Source organism: Chiloscyllium plagiosum, chromosome 4 (genome assembly GCF_004010195.1).
Source record: "Chiloscyllium plagiosum isolate BGI_BamShark_2017 chromosome 4, ASM401019v2, whole genome shotgun sequence".
Classification (NCBI taxonomy): Eukaryota; Metazoa; Chordata; class Chondrichthyes; order Orectolobiformes; family Hemiscylliidae; genus Chiloscyllium; species Chiloscyllium plagiosum.
Window position 1 is genome coordinate 122127720 of NC_057713.1, and position 21921 is coordinate 122149640.

At 37.9% G+C, this 21921-nt stretch overlaps 1 protein-coding gene across 5 annotated transcripts in view; it reads left to right on the forward strand.

Annotated features, from left to right (window-relative positions):
* The window catches only part of tpd52 (tumor protein D52), a 150257-nt gene that overhangs the window by 38771 nt on the left and 89565 nt on the right, over positions 1-21921 (forward strand). Inside the window, exons 4-8 of one of the 5 annotated variants that reach the window (XR_006311512.1) lie at positions 2771-2872; positions 12739-12862; positions 17849-17875; positions 18147-18188; positions 19810-19827. Coding sequence is in view for 4 of the 5 variants with exons in the window: in XM_043689099.1 (XP_043545034.1) it covers positions 2771-2872; positions 17849-17875; positions 18147-18188; positions 19810-19858; positions 20598-20720 (343 nt within the window). In the remaining variant the exon portion in view is untranslated. Of the gene's footprint in view, positions 1-2770; positions 2873-12738; positions 12863-17848; positions 17876-18146; positions 18189-19809; positions 19859-20597; positions 21692-21921 lie in introns of those variants that run through there. The other 4 variants (XM_043689099.1, XM_043689100.1, XM_043689101.1 and 1 more) reach the window with 4 other exon arrangements.

Genomic DNA, 21921 nt, shown 5'->3' on the forward strand with positions numbered 1-21921 from the left:
TGGACTATATATAACCTGGTGTTGTGATTTTTAACTTTGTACACCCCAATCCAACACTGGCATCTCCAAATCATGACTTAGTGGTTAGTATGCTTGACCTTTGAGATCCCTTTGTTCCTGTACCTTTTAGATTTCCACTTTCCAAATAATAAGTGACCTCCTCATTCTTCTCACCAAAATTTAATACCTTACACTTGCGTACTGAGCTGTGAATGCCAGTTAAGTTATTCTTTGATTTGTATGCTCACGCTGCAAGTTGATTAATGACTTGTTATTTTGTTGCACTCCGCAGTGACTGACACCCCTCCCTCAAAAGTTTCATCACGCTTCAATTCTAAAGCCTAAATCATGGATATAAACTGTGACCAGCAGTATTTGCTGCACTGATATTTGTAGAACATCACTTCTCATCTTTTTTCGTGTCTGGGTTATGTCTTGAAGCCAACTAATAATCCAATATGCCATTTGTCCACTGCGTCCACATTTCCTAATGTTATCCATTAGTTTATTATAAGGCACCCTACCTAAGATGACTTTCGATAAATTGCATCTGCTTTACCAGTCTAGATCAGTTAGCAGGGAGAGGAATGGAATGGGTAGCTCGGAAATGATTTTGAGCATGGACTGAAAATAATGGCAGCTTAACACTTAGCAGAATAGGGAGTCCACAAGTAATATCCCTTTTGAGCATTGTTTTTCTTTAACATTGTTATTTGGACAGGAAATTATTACTTCAACGTTTCTTGGCAGCTGTATGTTATCTGACCCGATTGGTACCACTGAAGCAACCATTCCCTTTCTCAGACTGGATGATGCTTCCCAGCCTTCTGACTCGTGGTCTCACTGCGGCACGTCTGCCTGAAGTCTTCAACAGGGAGTTTCACTGACCTGACCATTGATCACCTGCTGGAATAGCTGCTTGCCCCTGGCCATGCTGGAGCTGCTACCTAATAGCATTGGCTGTTGCTGCCTACCAGGATCTGCATACTCCCGCAAAGCTGGGCTACATGGCTTACAGCCTTCAGTGAGATAGTGTAGGCAGTGATGATAATGCAGCAAGGATCAACTGCAGTGCAGGGGCCCAGAGCTCAGTGAGCAATGTCTCTCAGACCAGTGGCTCCTGGGTTCTATTCTGAGCCTATAAGAGGTAGTGTGATGAGAGAGTTTCATTTTCATTCATATTTAAATGTATTTCATTTTTAAGTTACTTCATTTCCAGATGTTGGAATTCAGTCACTTCAAATATATGATATTCCACTTCAACCTCACCTGCAGATATGATTTGTATTCTTGAGGCAGGTCCTACAGGAATGGACTCCTGTTTTATAATTGAATTTTTAGGAAATTCAATGCTTTGCTTTTTTTTCTCAAAGTTTTCAATTTTCTGAAATAGAACTGCAACTTTTAAGTGAGCATATCCCGTATTTGATTAAAGGATATTTATCCTTATCCATGACAATGTCAGGTGGTAAGTACTCCTAACTTGACAGTGAAAGGGTTGATTGAATTAGGTGTTGTCAGTACGCATGAAAACTAATGCTGGACTTGCAGTTGATGACATGAAGGGGTAGACTAAGTGCTGAATAGGAGGGAACAAATGATGGTCCATTAAAGTACCCTGGAGGTTCTGCCGTAGGAGAGGGAGAGAAAGCAGTGCAAGTGAAACTATGGTTACAATTGAATATCACTGGAATCTAACAAGTGCAGTTTAATCCAGCTGGATGACAGTGGAAAGGATTGCGCTTTAGTTAACCATGTCCAAAGCTGCATCCAGCACAAGGAATGAGGAAGTACAGTTGTCCAACCACTTGTGACCTTGAGTAATTTTAATGCTGTTGAAGTAATTCAGACATAGAGTTCTGGAAAAGATGGACATGGATTTTGGAAAGGAAAGAGAAATTGGCCCTTGGGCAGTAATTTACAAGAACGGTAGAGTTACTTGGTTTTTGTGAGCGTGATGGTGAAACAGTATTTTCGTTATCCAAACAAATTAAAACTTCAGGTGTGTGTTTTGGAATGTGTCAGAATCGCTTGGCATTTGTTTTTTAAAAAAGGGTAGAATTGTAATGTTTTTACTTTGTTTTATTGCCTTTCATACTTCGATTTTACGGGTACACTTGTGTTATACTAAATCAAAAAATTGTGCATAAGCAGGAGATACTTAAGTTCTGTGGAGTATTTCCAGCATTTTGCGTTTGTCGAATTTTCAGTGATATACATTTTGAGGTACGTGCTATAATGCAGAACCTTTTACACAATATAGCATCTCGAACTTCCGATCAAATTTTCATGTTCCTCTGTCTGCATGTGAAATTAATTGTTGGTGCAGTTTTGTTGTGATGTAATTAAACTTTCCTGCTGGTGATGCTGATATATCTCAATTTAGCTTTCCCAACTCCTTGTTGAAATAGCAACTCACTGGCATTTGTGCACATTGCAGTTTGCTATTGTCCTCTAACCTGCTTCATTCAAAGACTACACAAGGTCTTGGTTGCTTGGGTGTTTCACTAAAGTAGATTAGCTTGTACTATCATGTATCTTTCATGATTTTTAAGGGTGCGTTGCAAAATATGGTGTCAATTCTGTACAGACGCGATATAGGAAATATGAAATATCTAGGAGGGGAAGTAACCCTAGGATTTGGAAATAATTTGAAATGTACTTGCATAATGAAACGAACGTAAAGCTAGTCCAGATGAAAACAGTTGAAAACTATATACCTTTTTTGTGCTTGTGTTTTAATTTCCAAAAAACTATTTCAATTCTGCAGGTTTAAAAAGACATCTGAAACCCTCTCTCAGGCTGGTCAGAAGGCTTCATCTGCATTTACTAATTTTGGTTCTGCTATTACCAAAAAATTTGAAGATGTTAGGTATGTCTTAAGTTGCTTTTTCTAATAGTAATAACTTGTAGCTCACTTTTGCTTCAAACTGTTTAGAAAGATTGTAATCTTGCACTTTAATATTTTAAGTTTCCTCCCATGTTTCAGTACAAGCTGAAATTATAAGACCAGTTCACAGTTCTGAGTCTATTCCTTTATAAATGTCCTAGCTGCTCAAGTCCACTTGGATTATCTGATTTTGACAATTTGGAACATTTACGTATGTTGCTGTACCATAGAATTTGAACTAATATAAATGATGCCATTGTGAATTAATGTTTGCTATATCAAGGGTTTCAGGTAATTGTTGCTCACCTTGCCCAGATAAAATTTATTATATTTTTGTATGCGTTCTTCCTTCACTTTCCCTTTCTCAACTGTGTTCTTGTGATGAGCTATATGGATCCTGTAATTTTTGAAGAATTTGCTGTGTGATAACATTTATGGCCCCTCCAATGCAAAAAAAATCGTTCATACAGAATATTCTGTTTTTACCCCCTCCCCATTCCATTTGGTGTTTTTTTTTTGTTTTATTGCTTTCTGCTTCGCTTATACACTGAACAAAATAGTTACTAGTCTCCAAATATTAAATTGCTTGTGAAGCTCTCCCTTGGTTATCTTTCGAGCATATTCATAACTTATTCTTTTCTACCCTTCCGTTGTTTGTATATTGCTCTTTAAAATCTGTTCTCAAGCTTGCGTCTATTTTGTGGTGTTGTAATTTTCCTCCCCCATGTTGGTCCTATTTTTTTTCTCTCTGGTTATGCAGCATCAGTTTGCATGTTCAGTTTGATTGCTACAAGGTTTCTTCTCTATAACCTGCTATTGCAGCAGTGTTCAACATGTAGCTTGCAAATCTACAATTCGTTCCTGTTTGTGTGCAGCAAATGCTTCCCTTGGTTCAAACAGCGTGGGCTTTGAGATTTAAAAGTACCTCCACACTGAGGTATTTAAAAAGCTGCTTTTTAAATGTATTAAATGTATTACAAGCAATGTTTTTGAACTATCTGATGCCAAAGTAAGTAGAGAAAATAAGATGTGTAAAATACATCCTTCTATCCCTTTGCTGACTCCTTAAGTACGTGGGCAAAAGTTTGACAGATGAAGTATAATGTGGGAAGGCAAGAACTTGTCTAATTCAACAGGAAGTATAGTAAAACAGCACTATATTTAAATTCAGACTGTAGAATTCTTGATCTGTTAAACAAATCTCAATGTTGGTATACAGGTACAGCAAGTAATTGGGAAGGCACATGAAATACTTATTACAAGGGGCATTCTGCTACAATTGTGCGGGTATTGGTGAGGCCACTGGGTCAGAGCCTCGAGGGTATAGTGCAGACAAGGTTCACTCAACTGATTTGCTGGGGTGAAGGGATATCAGCTTGGGCCTATCTGTTAAGAGTTTAAGAATGAGAGGTGATTTGAAGGACATGGCAGGGTGGATGTTAAAAGGATGTTTTCACCTTTAAAGACGACAACAGAACTAGAGGATGTAGTTTAAAAACAACGGATCTCCTATTTAAGACAGCTGAGAACAAAAACTTCTTACAATCCCATAGACTAATGATTGTCTTTCCCAGAGTGTGTTTGAGATGCTGTCGTTGAATATTTTTAAGACTGAATTAGCAGGTTTCTTGATTGACAAGAGTGTCAAAGGAGAAGAGATGAGACAGAGAAGTGAAGTTGAGGTCACAATCAGCTCAGCCATGATAAACTACACAACATGCTTGAAGGACTAAATGGCCTACTCCTAATCAACAATAAGCTTCAAAACCCATGAAGTTTAGTTTCATTTTATGAAATGCGGGATAGTGAAGAGCAATTCTTTGTGCACAAGACCCAATTGCAGAAAAGAATGCAAACAAGCAGTTTAGAAAGAGTAAAAAATAAGTTTGTTTTTTGTTTTGTTTTGTTTTTGTCACTGGTTTTATTACTGCGCTTAGATTTCTTACATGTGAAGATTGGATTTTGTATGGCAAGATAGAACATTTTAATGAGACGTGTTTGGATTTTGTACATGGCACTGGGGATATTTGAGAAATCTACTTAATTCTTTTTCATGATGGCTTAAGGCACCTGTTCCAAAACATTGGATATATTGCTTCATTGATGTGATTTCTGCTTCATGAGGTGCAATGGGTTTGAATCTGTTTTGAGAAGGCAAAAGTGTGTTGTGGGCCTTCTTTTGTAATGAGATTTAAATTTATGCAGTTGATTATGCAGTGATTAGGCTTGACTATTTTAACCTGGTCAAAACCATGGAACTAAGAGGAGCTGAGTATAGATGTTGCCAAACCTTATCCCTTTGAGTGTCTTGGCCCTGATGTCATGGCCCATATGGACTGGCCACCTGGGATAATGGGAAGTTTGAGTATGTGCATGAGTTGTGTGCAGACGTTCCTCTTGTGATGCAGCAAGAACATCAGGAGTGCATAATTTGACGAGCTACTTGGTTTATACTGCACACTTTGCTCATAAGAGAATAAGGACATTGATGCCAGGTTCAAGGGCAGTGATGCACCATTTTAGTTCTTAGCTGAAAGGCTGCTGGTCTTTTCATAGCCAGGCCCATAGGGGTCGACTGGACCTCCTAGTCACTGCCCATTTTAATTCTCCTTCCTACTCCCTTTCTGACATGACCATCCTTGGCCTCCTCTGCTGCCACAACAAGTCTCTCAGCACATTGGAGGAACGACACTTCATCTCCCTCTTGGGCAGCCTACAGCCAGAGGACTCAACGTTGAGTTCTCTAGTTTCCAATTCCCTCCCTTCCCATCCCCTGACTCTCTTCCCTCCCTCTCCTTCCACTCCTCCCTGCTACCAATCTGATTCATTCCTCCCATTGACCAACCAGATCATACCATCTACTTGTCTACACCTACTCCAGTTCAACACCCTCCCCCAGCCATCCCTTTTATCTGCAGCACCCCCAGTCCTGAAGAAGGGTTACACCTGAAGCATTCTCCACTTCCTGATGCTGCCTGGCTTGTTCTTCCAGCTTCCTGCCTGTGTATTTTGGATTCCAACATCTTTTTTTTTTGTCTCTAACCATGTTGGTCTTTTATGGCATGGCTTTAGTGGGAGCAGTGCTCCTCACACCTACCAGACATGCAATTGCAAGTCAAAAGATCTAGTGGGTCTAATGCACAACTTGAGAATTGGCTGCCAGTCTTGAGTACATTTGCTTCTTCCAGTGCTTTTGATAGATAAATATTTGTTTCTGAATACAAAGTTCATTGTTTGCATCACAGATGGGCGGAAAGTTAACTTCTATGTTGCATATGAAGATAAATAAAACTTGATGGAATGAGTTGCACAAGATTCTTTTCTAATTAGAAGTATGCTCCAATAAGTGAAATTTTTGTTTTCTGCAATAACTCTTCTGTTTAAAGCAGGTGGCATAACTGCATAAAAATAAAAGTTTAAATACTTATTAGTATGTCATCTTGTCTAATTTTTACATCATTGCAATTATCCTAACACAGATGAAAATTTTCTTTCCTCAGGATATTTCGTGCTCTTGTTAAACTTCTAATTTCTCAAGTACGTTTGAGTTACTATGCATGATTTAAAAAGAAACACTTTTTTTTTCTGGAGTCAAAGTTAAAGTAAAATTAATTTGGTTTTGGCAAATAATCTCAATGGTTCAAGTTTAATCAACTTATTATGCTTCCAATAAATTGGCTGATCCAGAAATTTAATTGTATTCTGTACTGACAAGTTCATGCTCATCTTGATAAATTTTAGAAAGCATGATGATGATGATAATTCACTTGAAGGTTCTATTATCAGAAGTCTCAACACCAGGTTATAGTCCAACAGGTTTATTTGAAATCCGAAGTTTTTGGAACGCAGCTCCTTTGTCAGGTGTAGTGAGACAGAAGAGCCCACAGAAACAAAATTTGTTGGCAGTGATTTAAAGGCAGAGACTGAAAGATCATACAACAAGTGAGTGGAGTGTCAAATAATTTTCTGCAGGTTAGAATGAGTCAAGTGTTGACAGTTGAATAACAAGCGAGGGGATGACTGATTATTCAATCAAATGAGGCAGAGGGATAATTACAAAGAGGTGGCAGGGGCATTTCCTCCCAGTCAGGGAATATTTCAGTGGTCAAGGACATTCAGCGTCTGATCTTCAGATAACAGTCCTCCAAGACTGACTTCGAGATACACACAATAGCGCAAATTACTGAGCAGACACTGATGGCCAAGTTCTGTTATATTGGGTTTATTTGTGCACCCTATCCATGTTATTCTGTTTCTGTAAAATTTTCCTTATTGTTCTGTTTTGACACTATCACCTTGATGAATTATGGTGTCTCTACCTGAATTAGTTTGTACAGGTTTGGGATTGCTTTGGTTAGACCTTTGAAATGCACCTCGTCTATTACATTATTCCAGTTACAGAGGAACCTTGATTATTCGAATACCAATTATCCGAAAATCGGATAATGCCAAGGAGGGCTCAAGGTCCTGATGGAAACATTACATCAAAGACGTGTTTTTAACAGTGATTAAATAGGCACAGTCTTCAAATAGCTGCCCGTACTCTCTCTCCCCACACTTTCCATGGAGTTCTACACTGGTGTACCCTAAACCCCCCTTCCCCAGATAATATCTCCAACATTGTCCTGAACAGGGCAACGGTGGAACCTGTCAAAAAGTTGCAGTTACAAGTTGTGGGGAGCGCTGTGGCTGTGTGCGCGCGCACGCGCACGTGCTATTTGGAGACTTACCCACAAAGGCAACTGCAGCAGTCTTGGTATACAGTCCAGCTGCCCCGGAGGGGCGGTGTTGGACGGTGTTGCAGGGGTGGGGGCAAGGCCTCAAGCTGTGTGCTGCTGCAGTCTCCTGAATGGGGAACAGACTTTAAAAATTCCGAACCCCAGAGGAATGTCATTTAATCGGTTAACCAAATAATTGATTATCCGAATGAAATAGTGCCCACCCATCACTTGCGGATAATCGAGATTCCCCTGTATTTGGTTTTTCTCCAGCATCACCATATTTTGAATCTTTTGCTGTTATCTGTCTCATTTAATCTGGTTATAGGTTATCCCTTCGCTTGTTATTCAGCTGTTGACACTTTGCTCACATTGTCTGACAATCTTGATCACCTGCCGAGATCTATTATTCAGCCTGATACTCCACCTTACACCATTTGAGTGACCTTTTGATCTGTCTGCCTAGAAATTGTGCCTGTATGCCCCTCTCACTTCACCTGACAGAGGGGCAACGCTCTGAAAGCCTGCGATTTTCAAATACTATAAGCTGATGTTGTCTGACTTCTAATCTTCTCCATCCCAGTCCAACGCCAGCATCTCCACATTATATTCTATAACAGCAAATGGAGACCAAATACTGGATTTGTGACTAGATTTTTCAATATGCTGACTAGAAAATTTATTTTCTGCTGTATTGCAAATCAGTGGTATGGCACCAATGTTGGCACTAGCACTGATGCCCACATGTCATGAATTTTTATAAAGCTGAGTAAATCATAAATGTTCTTATGTAACTATTTGATCTGACTCATTGTATTTATGTATTTGTGCAAATAATTATTAACAGTATCCTAAAGGATGGGAATGCGCAGTGCTATTGGATTTTGTCTGAATAATGAAAAACCTGAGCTTCATGAGTACGCATAGTTTGCTCAAAACCTGCATTCTGATGAAGTTTGTAGACTGAAGTTAGTACTGTCTTGGTTTCTCCATCATATTTCAAATCCATTTTATTTATACATTGAACTGAATGACAACCTATTTTAAAAACCTATTTGCTAAATTGTTTTAGTTAAACATTTAGTTTGAATATTTTATATTGTAGATTGGCATTTATAGTCAAATGGTCTTTTTTTTTTCTTTTACCTTGAAGTTAGTAGCAATATAGTTATTTACTTGACAATTTGTTTCAATTTTCAAAATGTATTTAGGAATACTGCATTTGACCAAAACTTATGCATGTCCAGTGTTGCCAATAGCATTTGATAACTAAAGAATTGCCATAGAAATACTGCATTCAATTTGAAATGGAATGCTTTTGAAGTGCAACATTACAATATTCAAAAATACTGACTGTAACAAAATTGACATTGGTCCCTTACATAGTGCTTCTATCTCTTCTTTTAAAATGCTGCACTATTTTAAATATCAGCATTTTGGCCAAAAGCATTTCAGAAGGTATTTTGACAAAAAATAGAAGCTCACCTTTGTGAACCTGATGAATCTGCCTATGGTATACTCTTTTGGCTTTCAAAGATGCTGATAACTAGTGAAATTGGGTGCAGTTGTACTATAATATTTTATTAATACAATTGTGCTATATGACTTTCACATACAAATTCAATTACTCACTTGTATGCCATCAGAAGAGAGGGCAATTGCACCCTAAAGGTGTCTGCAAATTTGTCCTCTTGTCAATGTATGTCAGGAGCAGAACTCTTCTGATTGCCCCTTAACTTCACAGTAGCGTTTGCCACATACTAAGTTTCCGTTTGTACATGATAAAATGTGTACTTAAATTTTGCATTGATTCAAGCTTAATTCAAAGGCCAAATCTTTACTTTCAAGTCAGAAATTAATGTCAAACTTTAGATTTAGCATGGTTTACTTCACTTGTAATATTCTAAACCACTCCCTCTGTACCACTGTTTGTACATAAATTAGCAAGAATGAAGTTTGGTGATTTTTAAACCCCATTGGTCTTCAAGCCGAAGGGCAAGCTCAATATTTTTGATCTACTATTCATTTATCAAATATATATTTTTCTTAAAGTTACTTGTGAAGTGCACGGTACAAAAATGGCTTGCTAGCTGATGGATGATTTGAGCATTTTCTTGTACATTGACGTTCCTTCGTTTGCTCTGCCTTTGTCTTGGTAAAATTGGGATGTGATGACCATAGTAGACTGTATCTGCATTTTTTATTTTACCATGCTGGTATCATTGTTATAAACAGCTGTTTATCAATAAATCACAAGGAATTTCTATCTGAAAGAAGGATGGACCAAGGTTATCACTTTTTTTTCAAAAAAATCCTTGCAGCAAAAACTCACTGACCAAATAACTTATTCAACAGAATGAAGACACATTGTTGTAAAACTTGGTCTCCAATCCTTGGCAGCAAAGTCTACTTTTCACACCTTGTGGGATTCAGCACACATTTTGCATCATAGTGTTCTGATTCTAGCTAACATTATTACTGGACAAATCCGATCCCAGAGAGAAATCCGGCTTGATTGATCATGATTTGGTACAGGGGATGGATTTTCTGAAACATTGTGGAGGAATGTTGCAGATTTTGTTTCACCAGTAAAAGTTTATTAACTAAAAGAAATGGAGATAAAACATAACTAACTAAACAATCTTCACAGAACAACTTCTCCAGCTCCCAAAAGGTCCCCTCCGACTTGAGGATGTCTTCCTTAAATTCTTGATAGATTTAACTATGACTTCATCTCCCTGTCTGGAAGATCGATAGCTTCTTCCTGGAGCTTTTATATGCTTGAGTTCAAATGATCTGGATACTTCTGGTCTGGGCCAAGCATTAAACCCCTTACCCATTATTCTAAGATAAGTATTAATCAATCAAACTATTGTTCCACTTTCTCAAGAACTGCTTTATGCATCACTCTACTTCCACGGAGACTTCTGCAGAACCAGCCAAGACTGAAAGTAAAACTAACATGACCTTCCCTCTCTGTCTGCACCCTCCACCCCCAAATGTCCCCTTTGTCTCTGTCCATTGCCCTGCAGCCTTTGCTTCAACCCCACCTATGAAAGTGATACTCTCTATTCTTTGCCCAACCATCTCTTCCAGTATTTTGTGTATTCGGGTATTACTATCTTAGTGTTCTTTCCTGGTTCTCCCATCTCTGCAGAGTTAATTTTAAAGCTTTTCCAGCAAGACTACCAAAGCACTACAAGGAACTCAGTTCAATTATGTTCTGATGCAATCCGTCCAGCTTGTTCAGGCTGCTGTCTCCTCTGGAGCAAGGCCCTTTCTCGAGTCCCAGGAATTTGAAGCCCTCTCTGCTGTTATTTTTCCAAGTATGCGTTTGTGTTCTCTTGTCTCTTTTATCCAATCCCCTTTCACCTAGGGCTGTGAGTAATGCAGAGGTTCTTTTGCTGTCCCAGCTTGCTAATTTTCAACTTAGCTGTCAAAATTCTGACTGCAGAACCGCAGTTGCCCTTCCAACCTACATTCATGTTAACCAATATGTTCCATGACCTTCCCTCAGACAAATATTCTGCAGCCACTGTTTCATTGTCTCCCTGATGCCAGGGTTGAGAATGTGTGATTGGAGTTGCATTTATGGCTGAACATATATGCCTTTCTGTTCCCCTAATAAACAAATCACCATCCCTACTACTCTTCCTCTCTGTTTTTTGGCATTCCTTTGAGGAACCATTGCCCTCACAGTATCCAGAATTGGAAAATCAAATCTTCAGGAGGACTTTGGGGCTTCTGTAATATCTCCTTGGTTTCTTGAACTCTCTCTGCATGCCCTTAAGCTGAGGTATGACCACCCCTCAACATTTTGTGTAACTCAGCTTTGTGGGTCCATCGCAGTTGAGGCCTCCACTACTCAAGCTCTGAAACTAGGAGCTGGCATTTCTGCAACCAGTGATACATTTAGGTCCCATGGAGTTTTTACTTTTTCCAACATGTCACAGGATGCTATTCCGCATGGCTGAGCTGCCCTGCCGTAATGTAAGCTTGCATTTGTATAATTTACTGTAGACTGAAGTTGAGATTACTGAATTTGTTCTTTTGTGAAGTTACTGTTTTATACTTCAAACTTGTGCAGTTTGTCAACTCCTGATCAAAGACTGGTGCAGAGTGAACAAGAAACAGTGCACCTTCCTCCTGTCCTTATTGAACTCCCTGTGTGGTTTCACTCCCACTGCAGTCTGAGTAAGGCACTGAGATTATTTATATAACAGAGATTCCAATGAATCCGCCATTTGACAGTTATAGAACCAGGTCAGGGCCCCTACTTAACTGATCTCACCTTATCTTCAGTAAGCTTGATTGGCACCACCCAAGTGTAGAAGAAACAAACTTTAAAATAGTACAATTACAGAAGATGTAACTTTTTTTTTAAAGGCTAAGTCTATAACCTAGACTTGTGGGTGAGTGCAAATGATGCCAATGATGCAGTCTTTGCCAACTTTTCCCAAGATGTTCACTTATTAGAACTCACTTTGTATCTTGTTTTGTGAAAGAACTTTGAGCAAAGTTAATTCAGATTTCTGATATTTCCTCAGGATTTTTGTCTTTTTTGTTTTGTAACTTTATGGAGCATATTTTCCTTAAGTTTCTACATTTCAAAAAAATTCTTCTGTTCCCATTTTTTTATGGTGATTTTCAGTTGCCAAGATGAATATAAGATTTGTACTTAAATAATTGAATCTTTTCTGGCAAGGTAGATTTTCTGATGCAGTCTGAAAACTTTGTACTTAACGTGTTTATGTTGTTAAACTATTTTCCTTGTGCTCCTTCTAAGGAACTTATGCTAGAGTATAAGTTCTATTTCATAGCTACGAATAGGATTTTAGCTTATTGAGGTTTGAAACTAGAAGCCAACGTGTACCAGATTAACACTTACTTTCAATTTTACATCAGCAGAATTAACTGAAGAAACATCTGCAATTTATTCTTTGTTAAACATACCATATGTAAGTCTTCAGATAGAAGTTCAGTCATCATTCAACTATATTCGCATCATAGGCTAACCTTTTAGCTTATTTGTAAACTACACATGAAAGGGTGTGACTTGGAAAACCCATATAGTTTTTCTTAGCATTATTCCTTGGGTTTGTTGGTTAAGAATGACGTGCACTTTGGCAGGTCTGTTCTGGAGGAAGGTGTTTCGTCTAGATTGAGAAGGTTGCCTTTTCTCCCACAACCATCCCCTCCTCTTAAATACTACTGACAGTGTGACCTGTGGAAGATGCTGGAATGAAGAGCAAAGGTAGGCAATCTAAACTTTCTTTGTCTTCATTTCTTGAATGGAAGTATCCTCTACAAATCAACACCCCACTTGACATGTTGGAGGATGTAAATATTTATAAGTAGTTGAATTTTTTGCTGCATTTTACCACATCTGGGAAAGAACTGAGGCCTTCTTGCAAAAGAGCATCTCTGTGCAGTACCAGAGGGGAAAATATGCTTGAATGATGTTGAAGCGTCTTGGAGTAACCTCACTTTATCTCTCATCGACTCACTTCCTTTTCCAGTACATAGAGGGTGCTTCCATTTAAAGGCAAGTAATGCAGTTGGTTCACTTACTGCTTTATTTGTCATAAAACCCTGTAGTGTTCTATCCTTTCTCTTTCCCCCACCCCCATAAGAATATCCCACAGTGCAGTAGCTTGCAGCTTCTGGACATCTTTTTCTAATTGAAAATAACAATGTCTATAAGTAGTTAGTTCAAATTATTCCTGCATGTACAATTTTGCATTGAATTTTCTCAAAACTCAAAGGCTTTGTAAGAGTTTGCAGTCATTTTGACCTTGTGATTTGTTAAAGAGGTCATGCTTTTCCTGTTCTGAATATAATATGGATTAGTACTGCTGCAGTTTAATATTTTTCAAGACTCAACAGCAGTTGAATATGAAGTGAGTTTTGCTGCAATCGCTGACAAATTCTCTCAAATAATAGCTCATTCAATAGTGCTTATTGGTCTTTCTGAAGTAAGAAAGGACCCTAGTTCTGAATTTAACATAACTGTTCCTATTTTGTGGCATTGCTAGTATAGCAAGAAATATTACCAGAAAAGTGTTCTTTTGCTAACCTGTTGTACAACAGAACTGATCACATTGATTCCACAAAATTTTGTTTGGATTTTCACATACTTCCACATATGTAAGTATACATTTGAAGTCTTTTCCCCCATCTATTTAGGTTAGACTGAAATCCCTACATTGTGGAAACACCAGCCTTTTGGCCAGACAAGTCCACACTGACCCTCTGAACAGTAACCCACCCAGACCTATTTCCCTCTGACTAATGCACCTAACACTATGGGCAATTTAGCATGGCCGAACGTGCACGTCTTTTTGAATTGTGCGAGGAAACTGGAACACCCGGAGGAAATCTATGCAGACGATGGGTGAATGTGCAAACTCCACACAGACAGTCGCCTGAGGTGGGAATCTAGTCCAGGGCCCTGGTACTGTGAGGCAGCAGTGCTAATCACTAAGCCAGCATGCCGCCATTTGTGTTCCATTGATTGTGCCCTACCTGTACAACTCAAACTCCTGGGTAATTGAAAGCTATCAAGAATTTTTAAACTTCGTTTATGGGATGTGGACATTCCTAGCTGGGCTAGCATTTATTACCATCCTTAGTTGCCCTTGAAGGTAATTCTAGAGCTGCAGTCTCTAGGTTTAAGTACACTGACATTACCATGGGATGCGTTCTAGGATTTCGACCCATCTGTACTGAAGGCATGATGAAATATTTCCAAATCAAGATGGTGAGTGGCTCAGAACAGAACTTTCAGACAATGGTGTTTCCATAGATCAGATGTCCTTAGCCTTCTAGATGGCCGTGGTCATGTGTTTTTCTAAGGAACTTTTGGATTTATTGCATTCTTGTAGATGGTACACACTGCTGTTACTGTGCATTGATGATGGAACAGGTGAATGAGGTGGATATGCTGCCACTCAGATGGGCTGCTTTGTCCTGGGTGATGTCAAGCTTCACGGATATTATTGGAGCTGTATTCATCCAAGCAAATGGAGGATATCCCATCACACTCCTAACTTGTGCCAAATAGATGGTGGACAGGTTTTGGGGAGTAAAGAAGTGAATTATTCTATGTAGCATTACTAACCTCAGTCTAACTTTTGTAGTCACAAGTTTTATATGGCTAGTTCAGTTCCTAGTCACTGACAACCCCAGGATGTTAATAGTGGAGGATGCAGCAATTGTATTACCTTGAATGTTAAAGGGTGATAGTTAGATTTTCTCATGTTGGAGGTGGTCCTTGTATGGTTCGAGTGTTACTTGAATATGTTCCATTATTTGCAGAGAAGGGGTCTCTACATGTGTAGTTTGCTTCCCGCAAATGTAAATGAACTACCTTGTAAGATCCGACTATCTTTAGTGTAGCTATTAGTGATTGATCTGTTTGCTCACTTGCAAGCTTTGTGGGATTATGGCTATTCTGATTAGAATATTGTTTGCTGTATCAATCAACTTTGCAAATATGCCAAAGGCTGGCACTACTTTCACTTAAAGCCCCTGGCATATCTAAAAGCACCCTGGAAAATAGCAGTATTTCCAGTTTGAAACACATGTTAAGAACCTGTTTTATATGTGCAGCCACTGACTAGAAGCAAAGTTATATTTTTCACCAGCAGACTACCCCACAATTGAGCAGCAGCATGTATGGATTTCAATGCTGATGTTACACCATACAAGGATCCCAAATGTCCCAAAGATTAGCTGATTGAGTCAAACATGTTTCTTTGGGTGCATGTATGATAAAGACTGTCTTCATCCAGCCTGTACACAAAACTCAAAGCAAAACATCTGCTGTTGTGATTCTGTCATTAGGCAACACTTAATGTGGGCACACTAATAGTTGATTAGCAACCAATTTGAGGTAATGTGGCTCAGTTAAATTTGCTACAAGTGACACGTGAAGATCCATCCTCTACAAACTAAAGGAGTATTTTCAAACCTTGTACATTTTTAATGGATAGTAGTCTATGGTAGCCTTTTCTTTTGCCTTGTCATACCTTGACCAATCATATCCATGAATTGGCATCCTTTCTCCTGTAGTACATATTGTGAAATTAAACTATATAGGTTTACTTCAATAGAATATAATCACTGTTTTAATTATTTTACACACCAGGTTGTGTGATTTTTAACTTTGTACATCCCAGTCCAACACCGGCATCTCCAAATCATGTTTTAATTATGTTTGCCTGAAGAGCTTTGATGAAAGTGTGCACTTGTATGCTCTGCAACTTTGAGCCAGTCCACCCTTGTAAAGAAACTTAATGGAGATGAATTACTTTGATTTTTTTAAAAAATATTGTCATCTCTCACAACAACTAGAGTTAGTAATCAGTTCCTTCTGTGATTTTATTCAAACTTATGGAGAGGTTTGGTTCAGTCTAAAGCTTTGGATACTTAACTGAATTCTGTTGGAATCTGACGTAAGTTATTAAAATTTCTTTGCTTCTATTTTATGCTGTAGATTTGTTATTATATACCACCTGTTATAGGTACTAAGCATCATGAAATCCTAAGTGCTAGTTGATTAAGAGTAAGATTGTAGCAATTAGCTTGAATTAATGAAATTGGATAACAAAATCATTTAGGATTCATGACTTTTTCACACAGGGTGGTACATGTATGGAATGAGCTGCCAGAGGAAGTGGTGGAGGCTGGTACAATTCACCATTTAAGAGGCATTTGGATGGGTATATGAATAGGAAGGGTTTGGAGGGATATGGGCCGGGTGGGGGAGGGTGGGACTGGATTGGATTGGGATATCTGGTTGGCATGGACGTGTTGGACCGAAGGGTCTGTTTCCATGCTGTACATCTCTATGACTCTGTGACTCTTGATTCCCACCCTGAGAGTGATAAGGACAGGATGTGAAGGTGCCCTTCACAAGTTGATTGACTTTACAATTATGACCTCCGGTTTGTGTGCCCAGAATATTCACCCTTATGGCATATTGGAGGGCTGCTGACATTATCACTCTGCCCCATCTTGAGTTAGTCATGAGGGAGGAAGAAATTTTGGAGGAACAGGGGTGGTAGCAATTAGGGAAAGAAACTGATTAGAAGCACCTGGCAAACAAAACTGTTTCTCAGTATGATAAAGTGAATGGATTGTGGGCTACAAACGCTACTCTCAATGATGCTAGAGCAGAACGTTGTCATAATTTAGAGAACTATGGCTTTTGGAGGTTATACTCACTACCAATGCTGAAGCATAAAATGCATTGTGTAACTTGAGAAATTCTATTAAATGTCAAGAACTTTCAGATTCTGATTTTGGCAGCTGGTCCTGCCCTTAACCGAAGTAAAAGTCACTTAACCTCTGAGCTGAGTGAATGCTTTACTACTCAGCAACACATGCATTGATTGTGATTTCTAAATGGGAGCAATATGTGAGAGGTTTTAATACAAAAACAGAACAAGGCTGATGCAGGAAATGTGAAATTTTCAGCAAGGTCAGACAGCATCTGTGGAGGGGGAAACCATTTCCATACATATGCTACCAGCCCAGAGTATTTCCAGCATTTTCTTTTTCTATTTTGCCTAACATTTTAAATTGGAGCGAATTTGAATTTCTACTTGTTTGCTATTGCTCCCCTAGTTATACTTTAATGCCATTCTTATTTCTCATGGTTTTGATTCAAAACCTTGGTTTTAAATCTGAGGGTTTTTGATGCATGTTCTGAATATCTGATCCTATTTTAAACTGAAGTAGTAAAAGTATTGTTTTTATGATGTATTTCTTTTGCTTTTGGAAGTGAAGCCATAATTTTGTAGTAAAAGAATAGTTAATTTGAACTGCTGTTTGTTTGCTTGAGCCTTGAAGCAGTAGGCTAGAGTTGCTGTATCTAACACAGTCTTGAGCCTAGAAGTATTTGGGCTGACTTTTATAAATTTGCAAGATTACGTTGTGAACATTGCGAGGAGATATAATATCTTGCAGATATATTTATTCATGTAAACTTTTTTTTTTAAAAGTCACCTCTACAAAAATAGATACCTGCACCCTAATGGTTAGAGAATTACCTGTTTAGGAACTTATGTTAATGCAAACCATTTCTGAAAAGTCTGGCTACTTTAGAATTGTTTTACTATAACTAAGGATAGCCAAGTTTGAAATGTTCAAAATCAATTAAATTTACAGTGGTAGTGACTTGTTTTGTGTTCAATTTTCTTGTTAATGCTCACCGTATCACGATGACATCCTGCAGATTACATGCTTTTTCACATTCTTTTAGGTAAGGAAGGTGTACTTTATGATAATGAAGCACAAAATCAATCTGTTCACTTCATGAAATTAAATATTACTTGGGAGTAGAAATGCATGAATTGATGTACTGTGTGTAGAAGAGTGGTCTGCTGAGCCACAAATGAAAAATTGTTCCTTTTAATGCTTAAAATGGAAGAGTGCTTTGGCAACATACTTTCCTATTATTCTGTTTGTCATAAATCAAGTATTACATGTTTTTAAACTAACCTTTTGCTGTTTCCTTAATGCTGGCCGATTAGCATTCACTCCCTACGACACTCAATTAGCATGCCTGCTATGAGGTACTGTATATGCATTGAAATAAAATTTTAATGGCTAATTCATTGTCTAAGTTTTGTTAGCACATTATAGTTATCAGACTCTATGGAATGATATTTGAACTTTGAACTTTGTTTTCCAATTTGAATGTTGACTTGGTCATGTTCTCGTGGTTTTTGCTGATTTGAAATTTGTGGTTTCATTGTGGGAATGGTAGAGATGAACTTTTGGTATTGAGCGATATACAAATGGACTTTCTCGTCATGGGAATTTGAGTTTTTTTTTCCTTTTAACAACTGGTTATTTTCAGTGTTGAGATATTAATGTTGTAGAATGAACAAAGGTTCTTGGCTTTGCATTGACATTATTGGGTCAGTTTTGGTTATTTTGAACAAAAATGTTGTGTTCAGAGCAACTGTCAGTGAAGCTGACAATTTTTTTCTGTCTGAAGGTTGTGTTGTTAGCTTGGTCTTCATTTATGATACTTTTAATGTGGTGTCTGGATGTTGCCCCTTGCTTTGAGGACAGAGCAGCATGTTGCCTTTTATCCAGAGGAATATAACTTCCCTTAATTGGTAGATTTGATTAACCAGCATTATCCCATTCTTAGGCCCTGCCAGATAATCAATTTATGTGCAGCTTCTAGATTTTTTTTTGGCATGGTTTTTCATGGATGGGAGAGGGGACAAGTTTTACTTTTGATAATGGGACAGTTGGATGACCCGACGACACTGCACTTGTGCAAAGCTTCAGCCGTACAGTGCAATTGAGTGGCAAGATCCAGGTAGATGTCAAAGTGTGGCGCTGGAGAAGCACAAAGGCAGCATCCGAGGAGCAGAGGAGTCAACGTTTCGGGCATAAGGGCTGATGAAGGGCTCATGTCTGAAACATCGACTCCCCTGCTCCTTGGACTGACATTGTGCTTTGCCAGCGCCATATACTTGTTAACTCCGACCTTCAGCATCTGCGGTCCTCACTTTCTTCAGGTCTAGGTAGATGCTCAACTGAAGTTAAGTCTTCCACTGTGTGGAAGAAAAAACATTCAGACCCAAGTTTCGCACTGCTGTTCCTGGATGCCATAGCAATGTTGATTTTGTTACTCCTTTTGCAAATATTGCAGCATACTATTTTTCCAGCAGGAGCTAGTATGGGACGTGGCAGTTTCAAGAAAAGACCAGAGGAATATGCCTTTAAGTTTTGCCAAATGTTCTTTACCCCTAGTATTACTGAAGTATGACCAGGTTAAAAATGATCTTTTTAGAGTATATGTTTTGTTTACTTTGCCTGAACAATTTTTGCATTGCACTACAGTATCGTTTGTGATTTCCTAATACATTTTCAAATGATTCAAGGACATCATAGCATAGATTTCTGTCCTATAATGCTACCAAAGTTGATTTTATGTTGTTCTGTATCCGTGTTTCTGTTTGGTATCTTTTTTCCTGTTGGCTTTGCTGTAAATATCCTAGATCTAGACTGTTATCAAATGCTCGTTTAAAAAGTAATTCAAGATAGATCTGTCATTCCGCAATAGTTTTAGAAAACAAAGCTAAATTTGATTACTTTTAAAATATTATGGCTGTCGAAATATGTCATTTTTGGTAACAAACACTTGTTTAAATCTTTATCTATCTATTCTTACAGAAATTCACCAACTTTCAAGTCATTTGAAGATAGAGTTGAAAGCTTAAAGGTAGTGTGTATGTTCACATTTTTGAAACTTTGCTTGGGTTGGTGAATAAAATCTTTAATACAAAGATTAAAAAGTATAGCTTTGGGCAGTTAAAATTTAGAATGTCAGATCTTTCCGGTTCCTTTCTGCGTGTGACCACTCCTCCACATCTCTTTGGAAACCCAGAGGTTTTGTACATGTATATATGGTCTATTTTATTTTTTTCAAAATCTTCTGACTAACTAATATTTGGAGACCTTCTGCTTCAGATTTTTCCCTGAATATTGGTCACTGGGAAGATGGTTATGACCGAGAACAGCTCACGTTTTTATTTGGGTTTAGCAACTGAGAATATATTTTGCGCTGTTTGAGTGGAAAGGCACCTACTGTGATGCTTCAGTGATGAGGACAATTGATATCTGGTTCTCACCATGTTAAAAAATCATCTACAAATCTTGCAGACCTGTACTGCTAATGAGTCAGTGGTCAAAAAAGCAATTTTTTTGTGGCGAGATGGGAAAATAGATTTTGTGGGTATTCTATTATGCAAGCTAATTGTAAAGGGAGAATAGATATGAACTTTCCGTTTGGTGATTTTCAACAAAACTATTCATTTTGAATTTTATAGGATTGTATTTTTAACATGAGTACACTTTAGTAAATTGTCAAAGCATTACTTCAGTGTTTTGTACGTGTTTTTGTTTAATTGTAGATTATATTTCATCTTTTTAATAATCTATATTCATTTGATTTTTCTCAGTCTAAGGTTGCAGGCAACAAGGAAGGAGGTGGCGATTTTGGGAATGTTCTAAACTCTGCAGCAAATGCAAGTGCCACAGAGGCCATTACAGAAGAGGTTTCAGATGTTCAAGAAGCTCATTAAAATGCTCTTCTTTGACACAGTATAAATCAAGCAAATGGTACTCGTTGCAAATAATGGCTTTTTTCCCATTAATTGTGTCTCTGTCTCATGACATTGTGTCTTGTATTTAACAGCTTACAAGATCTGGTCAGCCCCTGGATTACTACACTTTAAATTTGGATTTAATGTAAAACTACTTTGGTCCTCAAAAGCAAAAAAATGTTATGGTGAAAATACTTGGCTTAATGACTGTCCCAAACTCTTGCTCCAAGTTATACCAATGAAACGGTCTTGATTGGAATATTAAATTGAGATGCATTAAACTTCCATTCCTGTTTTTCCAAAGAAAATTATTTCAAACTGTTGAAATGGATAGCATTAGTTTGTTGACAGACATGCAAGCAATGACTCAGCTCAAAGTGAATGTGTATTTTTTGTTAGGTTACTCTAAAATTAGATGCCGATTAAATACAATGTGAAAGCTTTTTCTTTACTTTTTGGAAATGTTATTTGTTCAAGCTATAAGGTAACAAGACACCTTTGTAGGAAATGCCACAGTCTGAATGGCATTCTCTTCAGATGTGGAATTCAGTATTCTTTTTTGGCTCAAATAGCGACCTACTCATCTGATTTTCACTTTAGTACCTGGCGAAGTATTTTCTTGCACAAGTGCTCAGTTCTGTGATTTAAATCTGTTCATATCTGAGAGGTGGTTGTAAATGTACAGTCACTCCTCATTTTAATGCATGTTGACAGTTAGCAGCATTTAAGGTTCAGAATTTTGGGGTCTGAGTTTGACCAAATGAATGGATGGCATTGATTAAAAGATGTCGCATTAGTGCATATTTGAAATATTTGAGGTTAGAGTTTAATGTTAACATTGTACAAGGGTAATTTTGGTTTTGTTCACTTGGCTGGATGAAATGCTGTACAGTCCCAGCTGTCTTGATATGTTTTAAAAAAACTTTTAATAAAGATTGCTGATGGTAAAATGTTCATTGTGAAATGTTTTGTCTCACTAGAATTGATTGGAACTTAACCCACTGTATTAAAGCAATATTTCACGTATTGCTTATATGTAAAGTTGTCTTAATGAAGATATAAAGCAGTTTTATTTTAAACTTCATCAAAAATGACCACATTTCAATATGCAAGCTTCCCACACTAAACAATTAAGCCCTGAGTAAGTGTTCTACAATTTCTACATTGGTTGTCATCTCAT